Source organism: Bos indicus x Bos taurus, chromosome 9 (genome assembly GCF_003369695.1).
Source record: "Bos indicus x Bos taurus breed Angus x Brahman F1 hybrid chromosome 9, Bos_hybrid_MaternalHap_v2.0, whole genome shotgun sequence".
NCBI classification, from domain to species: domain Eukaryota; kingdom Metazoa; phylum Chordata; class Mammalia; order Artiodactyla; family Bovidae; genus Bos; species Bos indicus x Bos taurus.
In genome coordinates, this window is record NC_040084.1 from 50,944,119 (window position 1) to 50,964,464 (window position 20,346).

At 37.3% G+C, this 20,346-nt stretch overlaps 1 protein-coding gene across 3 annotated transcripts in view; it reads left to right on the top strand.

Annotated features, from left to right (window-relative positions):
* Positions 1-20,346, top strand: part of FBXL4 (F-box and leucine rich repeat protein 4) — a 75,552-nt gene that overhangs the window by 36,058 nt on the left and 19,148 nt on the right. For all 3 annotated transcript variants that reach the window (XM_027551359.1, XM_027551360.1, XM_027551361.1), the window contains exons 5-6: positions 3,673-3,917; positions 10,641-10,854. In XM_027551359.1, the coding sequence (XP_027407160.1) occupies positions 3,673-3,917; positions 10,641-10,854 (459 nt within the window). The remainder of the gene's footprint in view (positions 1-3,672; positions 3,918-10,640; positions 10,855-20,346) is intronic.

Sequence of the window (20,346 nt, forward strand, 5' to 3'; positions counted from 1 at the left end):
TGCTGGAAGATGGGAGAAAGAAATAAGAGGCGTGATTTTTGAAAAGAAAGCTGTAAAATTATTGTCATTTGCAGACAATATGATTATGTATTAGAACACTCAGGAGAATAGACCAAAAACTATTCAGAACAATAAGTAAGTTGGCAGGTTACAAAATTAATAGATAAAAAAAATCAATAGATTTAAGAACTCTAGGATCAAAAAAGATAGTTAAATGATAAATTATGTCATGCTCTTGAGTAGGAAGACACAACAAAGAGATCAGTTTTCTTTAATAAAAGCTATGTGTTCAATGAAGTTCCAGGTAAAATGCAAACATAATGTGTTTATTTTTTAATATAAAAGTTCACCTAAACACTATGAAAATACTCAGGAAAATTTTGGAAAAGAAGAGTGATGGAGGGAGCCCTAGTCCCACCAGAGAATAAAATATATTATGAAGCCTTAGTACTGATATTTGTGGGTGAACAATGAAGGTAGATTCTCACATAAACTTTTTTTTAATATATTTATTTTAATTGGAGGCTAATTACAGTATTGTGGCGGTGTTTGCCATACACTTACATGAATCAGCCACAGGTGTACATGTGTCCCCTCGTCCCGAACCCCCCTCCCACCTCCCTCCCCACCCCATCCCTCTGGGTGTCCCAGTGCACCAGCTTTGAGTGCACTGTTTCATGCTTTGAACTTGGACTGGCGATCTGTTGCACATATGGTAATATACATGTTTCAATGCTATTCTAGTAAATCATCCCACGCTTGCCTTCTCCCATAGCGTCCAAAAGTCTGTTCTTTACACTATGTCTCTTTTGCTGTCTTGCATATAGGGTCATCGTTACCATCTTTCTAAATTCCATATGTATGCATTAATATACTGTGTTGGTGTTTTTCTTTCTGACTTACTTCACTCTGTATAATAGGCTCCAGTTTCATCCACCTCATTAGAACTGACTCAAATGTGTTCTTTCTTATAGCTGAATAATTTTCCATTATGTATATGTACCACAACTTGTTTATCCATTCGTCTGCTGATGGACATCTAGGTTGCTTCCACGTCCTGGCTATTGTGAACAGTGCTGCAGTGAACATTGGGGAACACGTGCCTCTTTCAATTCTGGTTTTCTCAGTATATATGCCCAGCAGTGGGATTGCTGGGTCATATGGCAGTTCTATTTCCAGTTTTTTAAGGAATCCCCACACTTTTCTCCATAATGACTGTACTAGTTTGCATTCCCACCAACAAAGTAAGAGGGTTCCCTTTTCTCCACACCCTCTCCAGCATTTATTGTTTGTAGACTTTTTGATGGCAGCCATTCTGACTGGCGTGAGATGGTACCTCATTGTGGTTTTGATTTGCATTTCTCTGATAATGAGTGATGTTGAGCATCTTTTCATGCCACATGTAAACTTTTAAAAAGACAGAACAGAACTTACTTATTTGACCCAGTGGGCTATTGCTATGGGAGAAATAAATGGAAGAGAATAGACACCAACAAGAAAGAAGGAAACATTGGGAACTCCCTTGGCAAGAGTTATATTTCTGTAGTTAAAAGCAAAACAAACAAAACTCTAAGATGACAGTGCCCTACTATTTTTGTGCTGTTTTTTTGTTATTATTATTTTTTTTTAATGTTTTTCCTTTTCCTGCCTTTCAGGATGGCAACATTAAAAGTATTGATACTAGTCTGGATAGGTTATGAGTGAATGGGTACTTTTATACACTGTTTGTGTAAATTGATGCAAACATTCTGAAGGGCAATTTTGTGTTTATATCAAAACTTTTAAGTGCATGAAATTTACCCTATGATATATTTGCAAAATTTATCAAGATATGCATACATACACACAATGATATTGCAGTGTTATTTACAGTAGGGAACAAACCAGGAAATACATCAATGAGAAATTAGTTGAATTAGTGTGTCATATCTACAAAGTGGCATGGGGTGGATTTGTGTGTGCAAATGTAGAAATATCTGCAAGATACATCATTCAATGAGAAAAGCAAGGTGAAGAACAGTGTATAAAGTATCATTCTTTTGGTGCAAATCCAGGAATAGAATTTCATGCATATTTATCTGGAAAAGAGCAGAAAAACTGTTAGCAGTGTTTACCAAGGGGTTGAGGGATTACTAGATTTGAGGGTAGAGAGGGAAGAACTTATCATTTTATACCTGCCTGCAGTGTTTGGGTTTTCTAATATTTTACCTGAATTTTCTCTTGTTATTTGTTTAATATTTTGCGTGTCGACAGTTTGCATGTCATCTGGATGGTGAGAGTTTAGACTAATTTTTAATTTCCCTGTATTTCCCTGTTTTTATAACACAAACACCCACACCCCTTAATGTTATTTTCAAAAGTCAAGTTCACATGTTAAAAATAAATAACAAAACACCCCAAGCCTTCTTATACTTAATATGTGTATAATCAATGTGCATTTTTATATGTACTTTTTAAGCTTATTTTAAATATATTGTTGTCACTCTTTTTTGTACTTTGGCCTCAAACAGGGTTACTCTGACCTGAAAATAACACCGGGCTTACATAGTTAAATAAATTGATGAAGAACATTTAGGTTAAAGGGCATAATCACAAATCAAAAAGTATAGCTAGATAAATGCACTGCATTAAGTGAAAAAGTCATCCTTCTCTCTCATCTAGAGGTTTCTTTTTTTACCATTCAGCAAATACTCGATTTTTTTTCTTTGTGTTTCTTGGTTCAGAATAGGCTACTTAGCTATGATTCTTTGCAAATTAGTTTAGAAGCCCCCAACTGTTCACCATTAAGAAAAAACAAATCTTGAACTACTAACAGTTCAAAGAAACTATTAGAATTAGAGATAAATATCTTTTTGTTCCCTCCTCCTTAATACTTTTTTTGGTATTTGTTAGCTACCCCATCATCATTGCCAGTGGCTTTAAGCAGGCTCCTGATTCCTCTTCCCTGGAATTCTGCAGTTGCCCCCTGGCTGGTTTCCCTTCCTGCCTCCAGGAGTGCTCCCTGCAATGCTAAAACACAAATCTGACTCTATCACTCTGCAGCTCAAATCCCTTAGAGACTCCTCATTGCTTTTTGTGTAAATCCAGTCTCCTCTGTGAGGCTCTCTGACCTAATCCACCACCAACTAGTCTTTCCTCTCTGCAGTTTTGCCTCAGTCTTTAAAAGTGGAGCCTTCGTGGTCTAAGTCTACTTTTACTGCGGTTAAGCTTGTATCTTGTGTCAGGCTCTAGTGGCAGTCTATGCTCCTAGCAAAGTTATTAAAACAGTCATTGTCCTTATCAACATCCCACTGAACTCCGAAAACCCTGAGAGGGGGAGCTCTTCTATCACCAGTGATAGATGTGTAATCGATGTTCAGTAAGGGTTAAGTCTGTGAAAAATTGTATTATTCAATAGATTACCAATATATACTTTTTGCACTGTTAAAAAAAAAAGAGTAGCTAACATGAATTGAGTATACAGTGAACGCTCTTGAAATGTAATATATATAGCCTTATGTATGTATGGGTACTACTGATGTGGATAATTCTGTTGAATATTGATTTATTTAGTATGTGAAAATACTGTTATAAAATGTATGATACTGTTCTTTATTAGATCATATCATATGCTTCATAAAGTGATACTGTTTTTTTCAGTCTGGGTGAACTTGGTTTCTCTGTTTTATGTAGCTCATTCAACTGATTCTGAATCACCTTACACTACCAGACCTGTGTAGATTAGCACAGACTTGCAAACTACTGAACCAACATTGCTGTGATCCTCTGCAGTACATCCACCTCAATCTGCAACCGTACTGGGCAAAACTGAATGACACCTCTCTAGAATTTCTGCAGGCTCGCTGCACTCTTGTGCAGTGGCTTAATTTATCTTGGACTGGCAATAGGGGATTCATCTCTGTTGCGGGATTTAGCAGGTTAGTGCCAAACCTCGTTGAGGTTATTTTACCAGCAGACTGTACTTACTATATAGTAGTTAACATAATAAAAGTTTGAAATTATGTACCATGTATTTTATAGAAATCAGGAGAAATACATTTGTGTATCTTGTTCAGAATGCTTCTGCTTACAAAAGTGGATGAGTTCATTTCGCCATCCTCTTACATCTCAGCTTCATAAGATGAAGGGGAAATTATGTCCTTTACCTCAAATTGTTCAAAATCCCAAGTAACTTTCAACAGAGCTCCTTTTTTTTTTTCTTTCTCGTATTTTCAGCACAGATGATTAACACATTTTAAGAACTATTTCCAAATCAAAATCTACCTCTCTAATGTGATTTGTCAGAAATGGAAAACAATTTATTATAGAACATTTTTAATTAAATCTTAATTACATGTGCAATACATCACCCAAATTTAGAAGCTCATTTAAACTAATTATGTTGAAAATGCAATTGCATGTTAAATAGGCGACCACACTTGCAGACCTGCCCAGGTGTTTCTGCTCCTTTCTATTTAAGCATTTAGTTTCCTTACTATTAAATGTCACCTGTTAAACATTTGAAAGCCTGCACGCGTGCATATTCATTTAGCAACGCCATAGTCATTTTTTCTTGTGATACAAACAGGTGTTTTTCTCTTAACCTTGATGATGGTTATTCTCATTGTAAGTTACAGTATAATCCATTTCATTAAGTTAAATAATGAAGAAATAGACACTTTGGGGAAATTACCTGTTATTTTTGATTAACGAATAATCGCCTATCGTGTTTTTAGAAGTTAGAATGAACTACAGCTTTCCCTACACACATCCCCAAGTGGATGCATTCCAGTGGCTTATGAATTAGAAATTTGTATTTTGAGCTTTGTTTCTCCTTGACTTAGAGTATAAAATTAAAGATGCAGTTCCAGAAATAAATATTTGATACCTTAGATTCAGATGAAATCATGTTTGAAATAGCACCAATGTGTTCAAAATGCTAATATTAATAGTTTGTGCATCAAATTAAAAAAACACAGGCAATAATGGCTTACAGCACATGTTGAAACCATGGATGCACTGGGTTTCTTTCTTTTCTGCCAGAAACAGAACTAGAGGAAGGGGTTCTTAGATAAAGCATTCTGGGATTTGAGGGTCAGAATCTAAAGATTCTGTAACATGCTGTGTATACAAAATTATTTTTTATTATGTAAATCTGCTTAAGAGGGGATATATATATATATAATAGTAGGTATTATATATATATGTAAGAAAATGAGTTGTTTCTTTTTGGCAGTGTAATTTTGGTGAATTTTGATAGAATCCACATTTTGAAAATTGCTGGATTTTTGACAGCTCTCCATTGGAACACAGCTTAGTCCTTTCTGTTTCCCTTTCTGCAAACACACCCTTCATTGGCAAACTGTCCTCACTGCTAATGGGACCAAGAAGAACTGAAGCTAATGATGACTGTGGATATTCAGAGAGTACACTATGGATCATAAACCAAGACTAACCGAGAGCAGATAGAACCATTGGTATCAGTAAGCAGTATTTTACCTTATAAGGACTTCGGGGTATTTTAATTCCCCTCATAGCTCTTTCTTAAATGTTTCCCACTATTTGGGACTTATTATGTGTGTGTTTTCACTGTTGGTGTGTAGTGTGTAAGGCATTATGGTGAGTATTGTGGACCACGTGAAGAGGTAGATGATATAGTTCCTACTACAAAAACAATACAGATATAAAGATAAACATTTAAACATATCATTCCTATATTTTTATAAATAAAATAGCAGGGAGGCAGCTAATGAGTAAAGACATTAAAGAAAACTTCGGTAATGAATGACCAAGTCCAACTTCCTAGGCAAAATGTGGCATATACCCATAGTATAATGAGTAAAATACAAAGATAATATTAAATCAGTGTTTAGAAATTCTCTTTTTGTAGCTTCTTCTGGTGCATTAGCAGAAACATAAGTTGTTAGAAGAAAACTTCACAATGCTATTTTAAGAATTTTAGACGTGCAGTGGATAAAGATCTTCTTTTATAAGTTTAAAGCTCCAATCTACTTTCTCACCAGCAATTTCTCTTCCATTTTCAATTTGCCCCTTTAGTTGCTGTGGAGTTGTTTGAATAATCACAAAAGTACATACATAAATTTAAGTTTTCCGTATTTCACAGGAGTATTTCAGCCTGTAAAACCATGTATCTTGATAGCATTCCTTTGAGCATAGTCATTGTTCCCATTAAGAAAAGAAAAAGTTGAAATAACAGAGAGAGAGTCTTTTTGGGGATGGGAGATACTGGAGCTTTGCCTACTGATTACTGTTGGCCCCCTTGACTTGACTGCTGAATTGATAGTCATTATGGCTTGTAGGCAGCATTCCCAGAATAAACAATAAATATTCATGGCTTGATTATTAATGAATAATCTATGAGTAAGTGTGGTCTATTTATGCTCGTTACTGTGAAGAAGGTTTATTTATAATACTTTAAAGGGAAAAAAAGTACATTTTTGAACTAGAAACCGATGATGATGAGTTGCCTTTTGAGCAAGTCTTTGGGAAAAGTTTGATATAGGTAATTTTTGTTGCCTAAAAACCTTATCCTCACAAACTGAAACTGTTTCACTGCATTTTAAAGAAGTTAGAAATTTATTTTATTCAAAATAGCAGGGGAAGTGGAATAATGAGAACTTAAAACTTTTAATCAGTTATTAAAATCCTATTCTATCTACAGATTTGTGACTTGTAACTTCAAGTCCTGCTCATGTATATCATTATTCATTAAAGTCACATCTATTGTAATTACACTTTCCTCTTGCAATACACTCCCTAAAGTCTTGGATATTCCTTTGCCACCCTGTTTGTTTGTGCTCTGAGGCTTAATTATACCATTTTGATGTTCAAAAAGCCTTAGACTCATTTTTTTATGCTATAGTTTTTCTTCAGATAGTTGCTCAAACTAATCACCTTGAGCGCCACCTCAGTTATGTAGAGATTTCTACCCCTAGCCCATCTACTTGTTCCCTTCAGAAAACATTGTTGGATGCTTTTTAGGTTTAAGGACTTGATGTTTTGACACAAAACTACAGTTTTATGGAATAGAGAGCTTTTTGCGTATTCATATATTTGTTTATTCAGTTGCCTGCCAGTGTTTTACACTGTTGTATCTTTTTGATGGTCAACTTCTAGAGATTAAAGACCATTTACGACAGTTTCTTTTCATGTCCTTCTACCATTGCTGGATGGTGCCGTACACAGTTAAGCAAGAAGTTTTGTTTTTAATAACTTTATTTTGGATCTGATATAGTAAATAATGCTCCAGGTATTTGGAATTAAAAATATCTTAAATATACTGTTTTATAAAACTCAGTGAGGGCCAGCTACAAAACATGAGATTAGGATTCAGAGCCATGGATATTTATACCTAATTCTCCTCTTTACCTTGAAACTTGAGGCAGGTTGTAAGGTTTGGTGCCTTTTATTTTGTGATGAATAAACTCAGATTAAATCATTTATTCACTTAATGTTAATTATTTTAGGGTACAAATTACCATTTAGTAAATTACTTCTTATGTACCTGTATCACTCTGGACAAATTAATTCACCTTATAAGGATAGGCAATTTATTTCTCTCTCCAGAGACTCCTTTTCTCATAGCAGGAGACCTAGTTTGGGATTGTTTATCTGAACTTAGGTTTTCTCATAATATCCTCAATATCAAGAAATACTTGATGAGAATTCATAAGATGAAATGAACAGGCTTCAGGAAATAAACAAGCTATAGTTCTCTTTTCAGGTGACCAGTATTACAACTGAGATGAATAAATAGATGACTAAGATCTGTTATTATGTGTTAAAACTTTATGAGGAACATTAAGGAAGGAAATGAGTTGTGTTCAGCTAATTAATTGATTCTGCTATTTCTGCCTTCTTGTAGTGGAAATATGAAAAAGCCGGTGGTGTAGATCTCATAAGTTAAGGAAGAGTTGACTATGGGGATATTGACTAAATAATAAAAATATAGGATATAGAAAAAGGGAGAGAGTCATAAAGGTGATATAAGCATGATCATTGTCATTATTGTGCTTCCAAATTCTATCATTCATTAAATCAATTTGGGAAGTTTTCTAGTCTATTAACAGCTTTCTGATGATTGGCTTGCTATCTTTAGAAGGGAAGAGTTCATTAATGAGAGAAAAGAGACAAGGGGTGTCAAAGCATTCCAAGTCTAATACTGAAAAGAACTGTAGAACAAAGTGCTTTGCCAAATAATGAAGACCTTCAATAGATAAGATGCCTAAAGATTTTAAGAGTTAATATACTCATTTAACTTTTATAATCTGCAAATAATTTTAGAAGGATCAAATCCAAATAGGATACTCTAGATCTCTGGTGCCCTACATTCATTTCTAGATTGCTAGCTTCTAAATGATGATGAACTAGCCATAACTATAATGTATATTCAAAGTAAGGTAAAAATGTTCATTTTGTTATATGTCCTAGTTTGACCCTCTTAAAGGAAAAATACTGAGTCCATAGAACCTAGTCTGCTCCAGAGTAGAGGAAATTTAAATTCCTCAAATGCATTTTCATGATTGGAAGAGTTATTCAGCAAATTCATCAAGTGTTTTTATGCATCTGACATCATGCTAAGTACTAAGTATACCACAGATAGACTCAATGTAAATAAATCAGTAAATAAGGCAATTACGGTTAACAGAAGAATGAATTTTGGTTGAGAAATAGAGGAGCTGAGTTCATTCAGTTCAGCGTGTAGAAGATACGTTGTTAATTTAGTACCCATTGCTTCCCTTTGAAATAGATCCCCAGTCTGAATATTGAGCACCACAATCAGCGCCACCACCTCCATCCAGTGCACCATCCCCTCTTCCCTGAATATGGTTATGGTGTCCTGATGATCTCCCAGTTTTCACCCCTGTTCCCCTTCAGCTTATTCTCCACACAGAAACCAGAGTGATCCTGTTAAAACACAAGCAAGTGGTGCCACACCTCTGCTCAAAAACCCTCTGATGTCTGAGAATCCTGTCTCCCTCAAAATAAAAGCCTGAGTCTTTATAGGATACACACTGTATGACCTGCCCCTTACCACTCCGATCTGCTCCCATCTGCCTCTCACTTTGTGCCTGCTTGCAGTTCCCAACTCTAGGCATTGTCTGAGGTGCCCTGCCTCTGAGCTGTCATCCTTGCTGCTGCCGGCTTGCCACTTCTCTGGGGAACTGCTTTGCTCCCCCTCTCGCTTCTCTTGACTCACCTCAGTGAGGCTTCCCTGTCTACTCTTCACACTTTCTGTTGTCCTTCTCTGCTTTTCTTTTCTTCTTGGCACTCTTCACTCTCTAATATACTATTAATTTTACTCATTTATTTGTTCATGGTCTGCCTCTCCTACTGAAATGTAAGTAAGCTCCATGAGAGCAGGGACTTTGCCCACCGCCAACTTCCCAGTGTCTAGAGTAACGCAGGGTCATAGTAGGAGCTCAGTTAATATTTGTTGAGTGAATCCCTGAAGGTGCTTGATGTAAACTGTCCTTTTAGCCAGTACAGTAGCAGAGAACAGTAGTGAAACACGTGGGAGGAGATCAAGGTGAGGGGACAGCTTGAAGAGTGCCCGAGAGTTTGAAGGAAGGGGAGGGCGTGTGAAATGGTGTGAGATGCTCCAATAAATCAAGTAATACAAGGGCTGGAAAAAAAGGCCCTTTGATTTGGCATTTAAAAGGAAAGGATGAATTTAGGGAAAGCAGAACATAGACTGCAATGGATTAAGAATAAGCAGATGTTCTTGGATGTTTGGGTGTAAATAAGCTGTGTGGGCTACTGACTTATATGCAATATTTAAAATAAATGTGTAGCGATTACATTTTTTATTGTTTGTGTGTTGGCTAAGATTTCATTGTTAATATTTGTGGGGTACTCTGGCCTTTACAGACTTCTTTCACGTTATTGTAGAATGTTCAAAACCACAAGCAGTGTGGTGAGTGCTGTTACATGTTTCTAGTCTGCCTTCTACTGCTGAGGGAGTGCTGTGTGTGTGCGGGTGGGTGTGTGCACAAATGCGCGCACATGTGCACACACCCTTAGTCACATCCGCCTCTGCGACCACATGAACAGAGGAATCCACCAAACTTTTCTGTCTATGGAGAATCCCTTGGACGGCAAGCCCGGTGGGCTGCCGTCTGTGGGGTCGCACAGTCGGACACGACTGACGCAACCCAGAAGTTTTCTGAGTTGAGAGGAGGCTAGTCGGATCTGTTTTGAGGTCATTTAGTTAGAGCGGTCACTTTGTGTGCCTTGTTCAAAATAAATTATCCAGTACTGTTTAGGGTACTGTTTAGGAAGAAATATCTTCCAGAAGTTGAGAGTTTTGTTATATTTTGTTTGTTGGCTCTACCAGCTCAGGTGTGAATTACAGGTAAGTAGAAGAAATACACCCTCTTGCTTTCTTAATTTCCCACTTAACAGTAGCTGACTTTTTATGTGATATGAATCCATTTTATCTTCTCAGGTTGATTTATTGTAGCCTAACCATGCCTGTTTCGGCAGGCAGTAAATGAGAATTTAAGTGAAACAAGTTTTTTTTATTTTCCCTGATAGAAATCTATTCTGAGGGTGTCTGCTTAGAGTTGATATAATTCCAAAGTGCTTGCAAAAAATATGTTTTAGTTTTATGAAATTCACACAGAGCATTGTGTTTACAGGTTTCTGAAGGTCTGTGGATCTGAATTAGTGCGCCTTGAATTATCCTGCAGCCACTTCCTTAATGAAACTTGCTTGGAGATTATTTCTGAGATGTGCCCAAATCTACAGGACTTAAATCTCTCCTCCTGTGATAAACTACCACCTCAAGCTTTCAGCCACATCGCCAAGTTGTGCGGCCTGAAACGACTCGTTCTCTATCGAACAAAAGTAGAGGTAAGATTTATACTTTTAGTAATATAATGACCAACGGAATGATCAGTTGCCTGTAATTGCTCATAATAATATGATTTATGATTTTTAAATAAATTAAGTTTATGACACCACCTGACTATCCTAAAACAATTAGAGCTGATTCAGTCATTTCATAATTAGTCTATAGTATTTTTTTTGTTGTTTCTTTGTTTTTCAATTTAGGAAAATGTTACCCTCTGTACTCTTAAAATTTTTGTAATGCTGTTCATGTTTCTAGGTAAAGAAGCAAGCAATAGGCTGAGGTGAGCTGAAATGCTGGCAGGGAATTAATTCGTGAAAGTGCTGGGAGGAAAGTGTGTAGGAGGACGTTTGCTTGGAGTAAGAGGAAGCAAAGTGGAATTCATCCAGGAGCGAACTTCACAGTTAAAATTCCTAATACATAGTTTGGGAGTCTCATTAAAGAAGAGTGGAGTCACGTAATATTTATTGATCTCCTTGCTTTTTTTCCACTTAGCTCTAGGACATCTTACCAGACCATTATATATATTACCACCTGACTCTTTTCATTAACTGTGTAGTTTATGTTTTACCATGATCAACTCAGTTAGTTGTTCCCCAAATGGTCAACATTTCAGTTTTCCCAGCTGTTTTTCTTTTACAAACCATCTAGCATTAGCATTATTTTGCACAGTTTTCTATATACTGGCTATTGTTGCTATAGGATAGAGTTCTGTAAGTGGTACTGCTGGTCAGAATGTAAACATCCACTTACTGCTGTACACCTGTTTCCTCTATTCCAGTCTTGTTGGCCTTCTTTCTGTCCCTTGAACATTCTGATCCAGTCCCAGCTCATGGCTTTTTGTCCTATGCCTGTCTGGAATATTCTTCCAGCTTGTTATATGGCTGTCCTCTTCTCAACTCAGTGTCCTACTTAAATATTTTTTTTTTCAGAGATGGTTTCTTAGGCATTGATAAAAGGTAGCCTCCCCACCCTCTTCTGGTTGGCTCCTGTCATATTATATCACCTAGTGTATTTTCTAACATCTTTAGACCATCATGTTGGTTTTCTTATGATCATCTGTCTCCTTATACTAGGATATATGTTTCATAACAGTAGGATATATGTTCTTATGATCATCTGTCTCCTTAGACTAGGATATATGTTTCATTCAGTGGTCTATCTTTTTCATTGCCATGTTCCTGATATCTAGTATAGTACCTGGTAAAGATTGGCCATTCCGTAAATATTTAAAGAAATGAATAAGATAGACAAATTACTTTTCCAAAATGATGTACCAGTTGCCTCTCCACTCTAGTGAACCCTTGCCTGCTTTGAATGTTGCCTTGGCCAAATATTTTGAGAATCATTTACATGAAATGTACTTAGAGGATGCCAAATACATAATAAACTCTCAATAAATATTATCTGCTAAAACAGTAGTAAGAGTAATAATCATTATTATGGCAATTCTGTATATGTTTTGCTGTGTGGTAGGGAAGGTCTTCTCTCTCTATTCTTTTTAAACTTAAAAGAAATCCTTGTGTATTATTATTCTTCCAGCTATATCTTTCAGCAAAGATTTTGTTGGGAGTGCCTTTATTATATTTCATTTTGCTCTTTAATAAGATTTCATATCTGTTCATATATGTCTTGTTTTACATTCAAGAGCATGTTATAGTTTTCTTCATTTAGATTTTATATCCTTCTGGTTAAATTTATCCCTTGTCTTTCATAGTCTCAGACACTATTTTCTTTCATTTTAATTGGTTATTTTTCATATAAAGAAAAATTGAGTTTTGTATATTTATCTTGTATCTGCCCCCCTACAGTTCAGTTCAGTTCAGTTCAGTCGCTCAGTCGTGTCCGACTCTTTGCGACCCCATGAATCGCAACATGCCAGGCCTCCCTGTCCATCACCAACTCCCGGAGTTCACTCAGACTCAGTCCATCGAGTCCGTGATGCCATCCAGCCATCTCATTCTCTGTCGTCCCCTTCTCCTCCTGCCCCCAATCCCTCCCAGCATCAGAGTCTTTTCCAATGAGTCAACTCTTCTCATGAGGTGGCCAAAGTACTGGAGTTTCAGCTTTAACATCATTCCTTCCAAAGAAATCTGAATGCTTATAATTGTTCTAATAACTTATATCTTTTGAGTTTCCTAATGATGTAATTGTATAATCTGGAAATTAATATACCTTTTCTTTCTGTTCCAATGTTTAAAGTATTGCTACACTAAGTAGAACTTCATAAATAATGTAGGATAATAGAGTCACAATAGGTATACCAATCTTATTTCTAATATGGAGGGAATTTTTTCTTTTTTAAATATTTATATGACAAATATGTGGCAGGTACTGGTGTAGGCACTGAGACTTCATTAATGAACTAGACAACTCCTCATGTAACTTACTAGTTTTATCTATTGTTTGATGTTATTTGTGATAAATATCATTTGAGTAAGACTATTTTTATCAAAAATGTGTATTATATTAAAATGTTTTAAAGCCTCCATTACCACCCTGATCTTTTTTCTTCTTTTATTTGTTAATATAATGACTTATGCTGGACAGTCCTTATATTCCTGGGATAATTCCTACATGTTTTAGCTTAATACATAGCTAGGCTATTTTCCTAATATTTTTGAGCCAAATTGCCTGGATTTGGATTCTACTTTGGATATCACTTACTAATTATATTACCTTGAGGAAATTTCTTGATGCCCTGTTTCCTTCTATATAAGTGGATATAATGATAATATACCTTTCAAATGGTTGTTGTGAGAATAAACATGATTTAATATACATGAAGAGTTTACAACAGTACCTGTTTCACAGTAAACATTCTTTAAGAGTTAAGACTTATTTATCAATACTTTTTACATCTACTTTCTTAAATGAAATTGAGCTGTGTTTTTCCTTTTCACGCCATTTTATCATGTTTGGAGCTTGGAGTGTAACATCTTGTCAAAAAGGATTTGTGACATTGACATCTTCTTTTTTGATATTTGTTATTCAGTTGCTAAGTTGTGTCTGACTCTATGCAACCCCAGGGACTGCAACACGCCAGGCTTCCTTGTCTTTCACTATCTTCTGGAGTTTGCTCAAACTCACATCCTTTGAGTCGGTAATGCCATCCAATCGTCTCATCCTCTGTTGCCCCCTTCTCCTGCCCTCAATCTTTCTCATTCCAGTGAGTCAACTCTTCGCATCAGGTGGCCAGAGTATTGGAGCTTCACCTTCAGCATCAGTCCTTCATGAATATTCAGTGTTGATTTCCTTTAGGGTTTATTGATTTGATCTCCTTGCTGTACAAGGGACTCTCAAGAGTCTTCTCCAATACCACAGTTCGAAGCATCAATTCTTCGGCACCTTCTTTATAGTAACTCTCACATCCATACATGACTACTGAGAAAACCATAGCTTTGACTTTGTCGGCAAAGTGGTGTCTCTGCTTTTTAATACACTTTCTAGGTTTGTTACAGCTTTTCTTCAGGCAGTAAGCATCTTTCAGTTTCATGGCTGCAGTTACCATCTGCAGTGATTTTGGAGTCCAAGAAAATAAAATCTGCCACTGTTCCACTTTTTCCCCATCTATTAGCCATGAAGTAATGGGACTGGAATGCCATGATTTTAGTTTTATGAATTTTGAGTTTTAAGCCAGCTTTTTCACTCTCCTCTTTCACCTTTCAAGAGGCTCTATAGTTTCCCTTTGCTTTCTGCAATTAGAGTGGTGGAATAACTGTAATAAATGAGTATTATCTGTTAGATAGAATTTACCTATAAAACTATCTGGGTGTATAGGTTTTTTATTGGTAGATCAGAGTAGATATCTTTAGCTTGACATAGTTTTTAAACTAATCCACAGAAATGTGAATATAGTATTCCTGACTTGGGACAGAATTTTAGCTAGAGTTTAACTGGTGATTTGGTGGAAAGAAGACTTTGATGCTAGTTCTAGCCCTACCAGTAACAAGCTTAGTGATCTCTTGGTGATCTCTTTCACATAGTCTCTCAAGTTCCAGGATTCTTTATCTGTAAAATGAGAAGACTTTTGTCCCTGAATGCCAGTTTAAAGATAGTGTTAGTCCATGTTTTCATTAGTCCATGGTGAAGTGACTCACTATTTATGAGGGTGTAAAATTGTCAGCTAACTTTTCTTGAGTAGATTTTGCATTCTGAAATTATGACACACCTGTGTTTTACTGCTATATTTACTGTTTTATATTGCCTTGTGTGCTGTAAAGTTTGATACCCTCTGAGCAAGATAACACCTCATTTAAAAAATATTCTGATTAAATTTAACTTTATGAAGAAATGTAGCTTCAGTTCAGTTCAGTTGCTCAGTCATGTCCCACTCTTTGCGACCCCATGAATCGCAGCATGCCAGGCCTCCCTGTCCATCACCAACTCCCGGAGTTCACTCAGACTCAGTCCATCGAGTCAGTGATGCTATCCAGCCATCTCATCCTCTGTCGTCCCCTTCTCCTCCTGCCCCCAATCCCTCCCAGCATCAGAGTCTTTTCCAATGAGTCAACTCTTTGCATGTGTGGCCAAAGTACTGGAGTTTCAGCTTTAGCATCATTCCTTCCAAAGAAATCCCAGGGCTGATCTCCTTCACAATGGACTGGTTGGATCTCCTTGCAGTCCAAGGGACTCTCAAGAGTCTTCTCTAGCACCACAGTTCAAAAGCATCAATTCTTTGGCGCTCAGCTTTCTTCATAGTCCAACTCTCACATCCATACATGACCACTGGAAAAACCATAGCCTTGACTAGATGGACCTTTGTTGGCAAAGTAATGTCTCTGCTTTTGAATATGCTATCTAGGTTGGTCATAACTTTCCTTCCAAGGAGTAAGCGTCTTTTAATTTCATGGCTGCAGGCACCATCTGCAGTGATTTTGGAGCCCAAAAAATAAAGTCTGACACTGTTTCCACTGTTTGCCCATCTATTTCCCATGAAGTGATGGGACCAGATACCATGATCTTCGTTTTCTGAATGTTGAGCTTTAAGCCAACTTTTTCACTCTCTACTTTCACTTTCATCAAGAGACTTTTTAGTTCCTCTTCACTTTCTGCCATAAGGGTGGTGTCATCTGCATATCTGAGGTTATTGATATTTCTCCCGGCAATCTTGATTCCAGCTTGTGTTTCTTCCAGCCCAGCGTTTCTCATGATGTACTCTGCATATAAGTTAAATAAACAGGGTGACAATATACAGCCTTGACGTACTCCTTTTCCTATTTGGAACCAGTCTGTTGTTCCATGTCCAGTTCTAACTGTTGCTTCCTGACCTGCATACAGGTTTCTCAAGAGGCAGGTCAGGTGGTCTGGTATTCCCATCTCTTTCAGAATTTTCCACAGTTTATTGTGATCCACACAGTCAAAGGCTTTGGCATAGTCAATAAAGCAGAAATAGATGTTTTACTGGAACTCTCTTGCTTTTTCCATGATCCAGCGGATGTTGGCAATTTGATCTCTGGTTCCTCTGCCTTTTCTAAAACCAGCTTGAACATCTGGAAGTTCACGGTTCACGTATTGCTGAAGCCTGGCTTGGAGAATTTTGAGCATTACTTTACTAGCGTGTGAGATGAGTGCAATTGTACAGTAGTTTGAGCATTCTTTGGCATTGCCTTTCTTTGGGATTGGAATGAAAACTGACCTTTTCCAGTCCTGTGGCCACTGCTGAGTTTTCCACATTTGCTGACATATTGAGTGCAGCACTTTCACAGCATCATCTTTCAGGATTTGAAATAGCTCAACTGGAATTCCATCATCTCCACTAACTTTGTTCGTAGTGATGCTTTCTAAGGCCCACTTGACTTCACATTCCAGGACGTCTGGCTCTAGGTCAGTGATCACGGGTCATGAAGATCTTTTTTGTATAGTTCTGTGTATTCTTGCCATCTCTTCTTAATATCTTCTGCTTCTGTTATGTCCATACCATTTCTGTCGTTTATCGAGACCATCTTTCCATGAAATGTTCCCTTGGTATCTCTAATTTTCTTGAAGAAATCTCTAGTCTTTCCCATTCTGTTGTTTTCCTCTATTTCTTTACATTGATTGCTATGGAAGGCTTTCTTATCTCTTCTTGCTATTCTTTGGAACTCTGCATTCAGATGCTTATATCTTTCCTTTTCTCCTTTGCTTTTGCTTCTCTTCTTTTCACAGCTATTTGTAATTTGTAAGATTAAATTTAACTTTAAGAAGAAATGTAGCTTAGTTCATTATTAAGTAAACCTTCAGAAAGAAAAGTAGGGTAAAAACTAATAAATTATATAACTTGCTAGGCATCTTACATCTGGGTTGATTTGTAAAAACGTTTCCCATGATATGCTTTTGAAATGTTACAAATTCACATCATCTAAGTGTGAGGGAATCATTAAATAGTCTACAATTTTCTTCAATTTACCTCCAGAAGCTGATAGTATATGATTATATATTTCATAAAAAGTTTGATTTTATAGAGATTGAGAAGATTTCATAGCTCAGGACTGGAGACCTTATACATATGTATCCAAGTCTAAATAGCATCAACTCTGCTTCCCCCAGTCACTTAAACATAGATGTGAAATCACTGTATGATTTCATTAAGTAAAATTTGGTTTGTACCATATGTTACTACCTATTAAAGTTTGTTTTTATTAATCCAGCTGCCAAAAGACCATAAAATCATTTTTAAATTTATTCTAGATGATTTTTCTGACATTTAGTACATAGAAAAAATTATAAAATTGATTTTCATTGATCTGCATTGGACTTACAATAAAATAAAAAATAATCTCATTTTAGTGATACAAATGGCAAAATTCAAAATGGAGAAAAACCTACCCAGGCAGTGTTGACTTTTAACAGCTTCCCAGCTCTGTATTCAGTGCTCTCTGCCTATACTTTATTTACATCTGTTATCTTGTCATTCTCGGGATCTGCATCAGACTCCCCTATAGGCACTAAGTGACTCAGAGGAATAAAGGGAAAAGACAACACAATCAACTGGTCTCTTTTAAAACAAACCAAAGTGACAACACTGGTAATCGTATCAATCTGTAAGCACCTCCCTTGTTACTTAAGCAAAACATTATGGGCTTCCCTGGTAGCTCAGATGGTTAAGAATCTGCCTGCAATTTGGGAGACTTGGGTTTGATCCCTGGGTCAGGAAAATCCCCTGGAGAAGGGAATGCAGCCCACTCCAGTTTTCTTGTCTGGAGAATTCCATGGAGAGAGGAGCCTGGTGGGCTATTCTCATGGGGTCACAGTTGGACAATGGCACCCCACTCCAGTACTCTTGCCTGGAAAATCCTGTGGACGGAGGAGCCTGGTAGGCTGCAGTCCATGGTGTTGCTAAGAGTCGGACACGACTGACCGACTTCACTTTCACTTTTCACTTCCATGCATTGGAGAAGGAAATGGCAACCCGATCCAGTGTTCTTGCCTGGAGAATCCCAGGGATGGGGGAGCCTGGTGGGCTGCCGTCTATGGGGTCACACAGAGTCAGACATGACTGAAGCGACTTAGCAGCAGCAGCAGGGTCAGAATTGCCCTATATGCTGGTAGGTAGAGCTTGGTATGCTGATGTGGCACCTCCCTGAGCCAGTGGTGAAACAGTGGGTCCAGAGCACTACGCTTCTCTCTACCTGACAGATTTTACCAACAAGACCTGCTGCAGTGACCACTGAGCCTCATGTATAACCTTGTTAGAAACTGGGGTTGTATCACAATGCATTTTGTGTGTACTGTCTGATTGCTGCTTTGGTAGTCAATTAAAATGAAAGCAACCTTAAAACAAGCCCCAAGTGTCATTTTGAAACCCAGCCTTTTATGCCCTGGCCTAGTTCATTAAGATTTTTCTCCCCAGCTCCACTGCTTTTGATTATACCATAGCTAGTACCCTACTGTGGAGAAGGCAATGGCAACCCACTCTTGCCTGGAAAATCCCATGGACAGAGGAGCCTGGTGGGCTGCAGTCCATGGGGTCGTGGAGAGTCGGACACGACTGAGCGACTTCACTTTCACTTTTCACTTTCTTGCATTGGAGGAGGAAATGGCAACCCACTCCAGTGTTCTTGCCTGGAGAATCCCAGGGACGGGGAGCCTGGTGGGCTGCCGTCTATGGGGTCGCACAGAGTCGGACACGACTGAAGCGACTTAGCAGCAGCAGCAGCAGCAGCAGCAGTACCCTACTGTGAGAAGAAACAGCAGTAAGATCTTTAGCAGACTTTAACTATGGTTAAAACTGCTCAGCAGCAAGTTCTGGGTATCTGATTCAGACATTATTTTATAATGTAAAAATTGGGAAGATATTTGTTTTTTAGTCTGTATCAGAGACCCACATCATAAAACAGTTCTCTTGGTTTTCCCACTTTAAAGATTTATGTGCTTGAGAAAGTCACTTATACTAAGCTGAAAGTTTACCTGTTAAAAAATTTACCCTATCACATAGGCTATTGAGAAGACCAAATTAGATCGTACTTGTAAATAACATCACACTGTAAATTAGATAGACTTGTGTACATGTGAAAATGATAGTATAGATTTTTTCAGCATAATCCTACAAATTATTCCCAACTTTGTGAAGTATTCTTATAGATCCTCCTAAATAGGAATATCTTTTCCATCATGTGCTATGGGAGAAGGCAATGGCACCCCACTCCAGTACTCTTGCCTGGAAAATCCCATGGGTGGAAGATCCTCGTAGGCTGCAGTCCATAAGGTCGCTAAGAGTCGGACACCACTGAGGGACTTCACTTTCACTTTTCGCTTTCATGCATTGGGGAAGAAAATGGCAGCCCACTCCAGTACTCTTGCCTGGAGAATCCCAGGGATGGGGGAGCCTGGTGGGCTGCCGTCTATGGGGTTGCACAGAGTCGGACACAACTGAAGTGACTTAGCAGCAGCAGCATGTGCTATGAGGGACTTAGGTTAAATTACTGCTTTCATGCTTCTGATCTGTTTCTGGTAAAAGGAAAGTACATTCCTAACTATAAACTCCATAATGAGAGGGATCATGTTTGACTGTTTATGTCTTTACAGCTAGTATGTAGAACATTGTCTGGTATTCACTATAGTGAATATATATAGTAGATACTTGGTAAACCTGTGTTGAATGAATGAGTGATAGCTCTTGCTTGTCAATTTCTCTTTTCTTTGTTCGATAAGTTCATAAGCATCAGATAAGTTTGTCTTTCTACAGAATAACCACATCAGCTAAGCAGATGGATGGGAGATCTACAACTTGGAAAACTTGTAAAAAAATTTTTTGAACTTGTATTTGTTCAGAATTTTTAGCTCTAAAAAAAGATAGTGAAATATATTTCTATTTGTTTTGTTTATTTTATCAGATCTTTTTCCTTCCTTAGATATGTTTAGGATTGTGATGAAAAATTACTTCATCAGAGATGGCAAGTGTTTTTTTAAAACATCAAAAAAAAAAAAAGAGAGAGAGAAAAAATCATTAGATAATCTCTTTTCAGAGTTACGGGTATATATACATTGATTGAATTTCAGTAGATGCAAGGCTG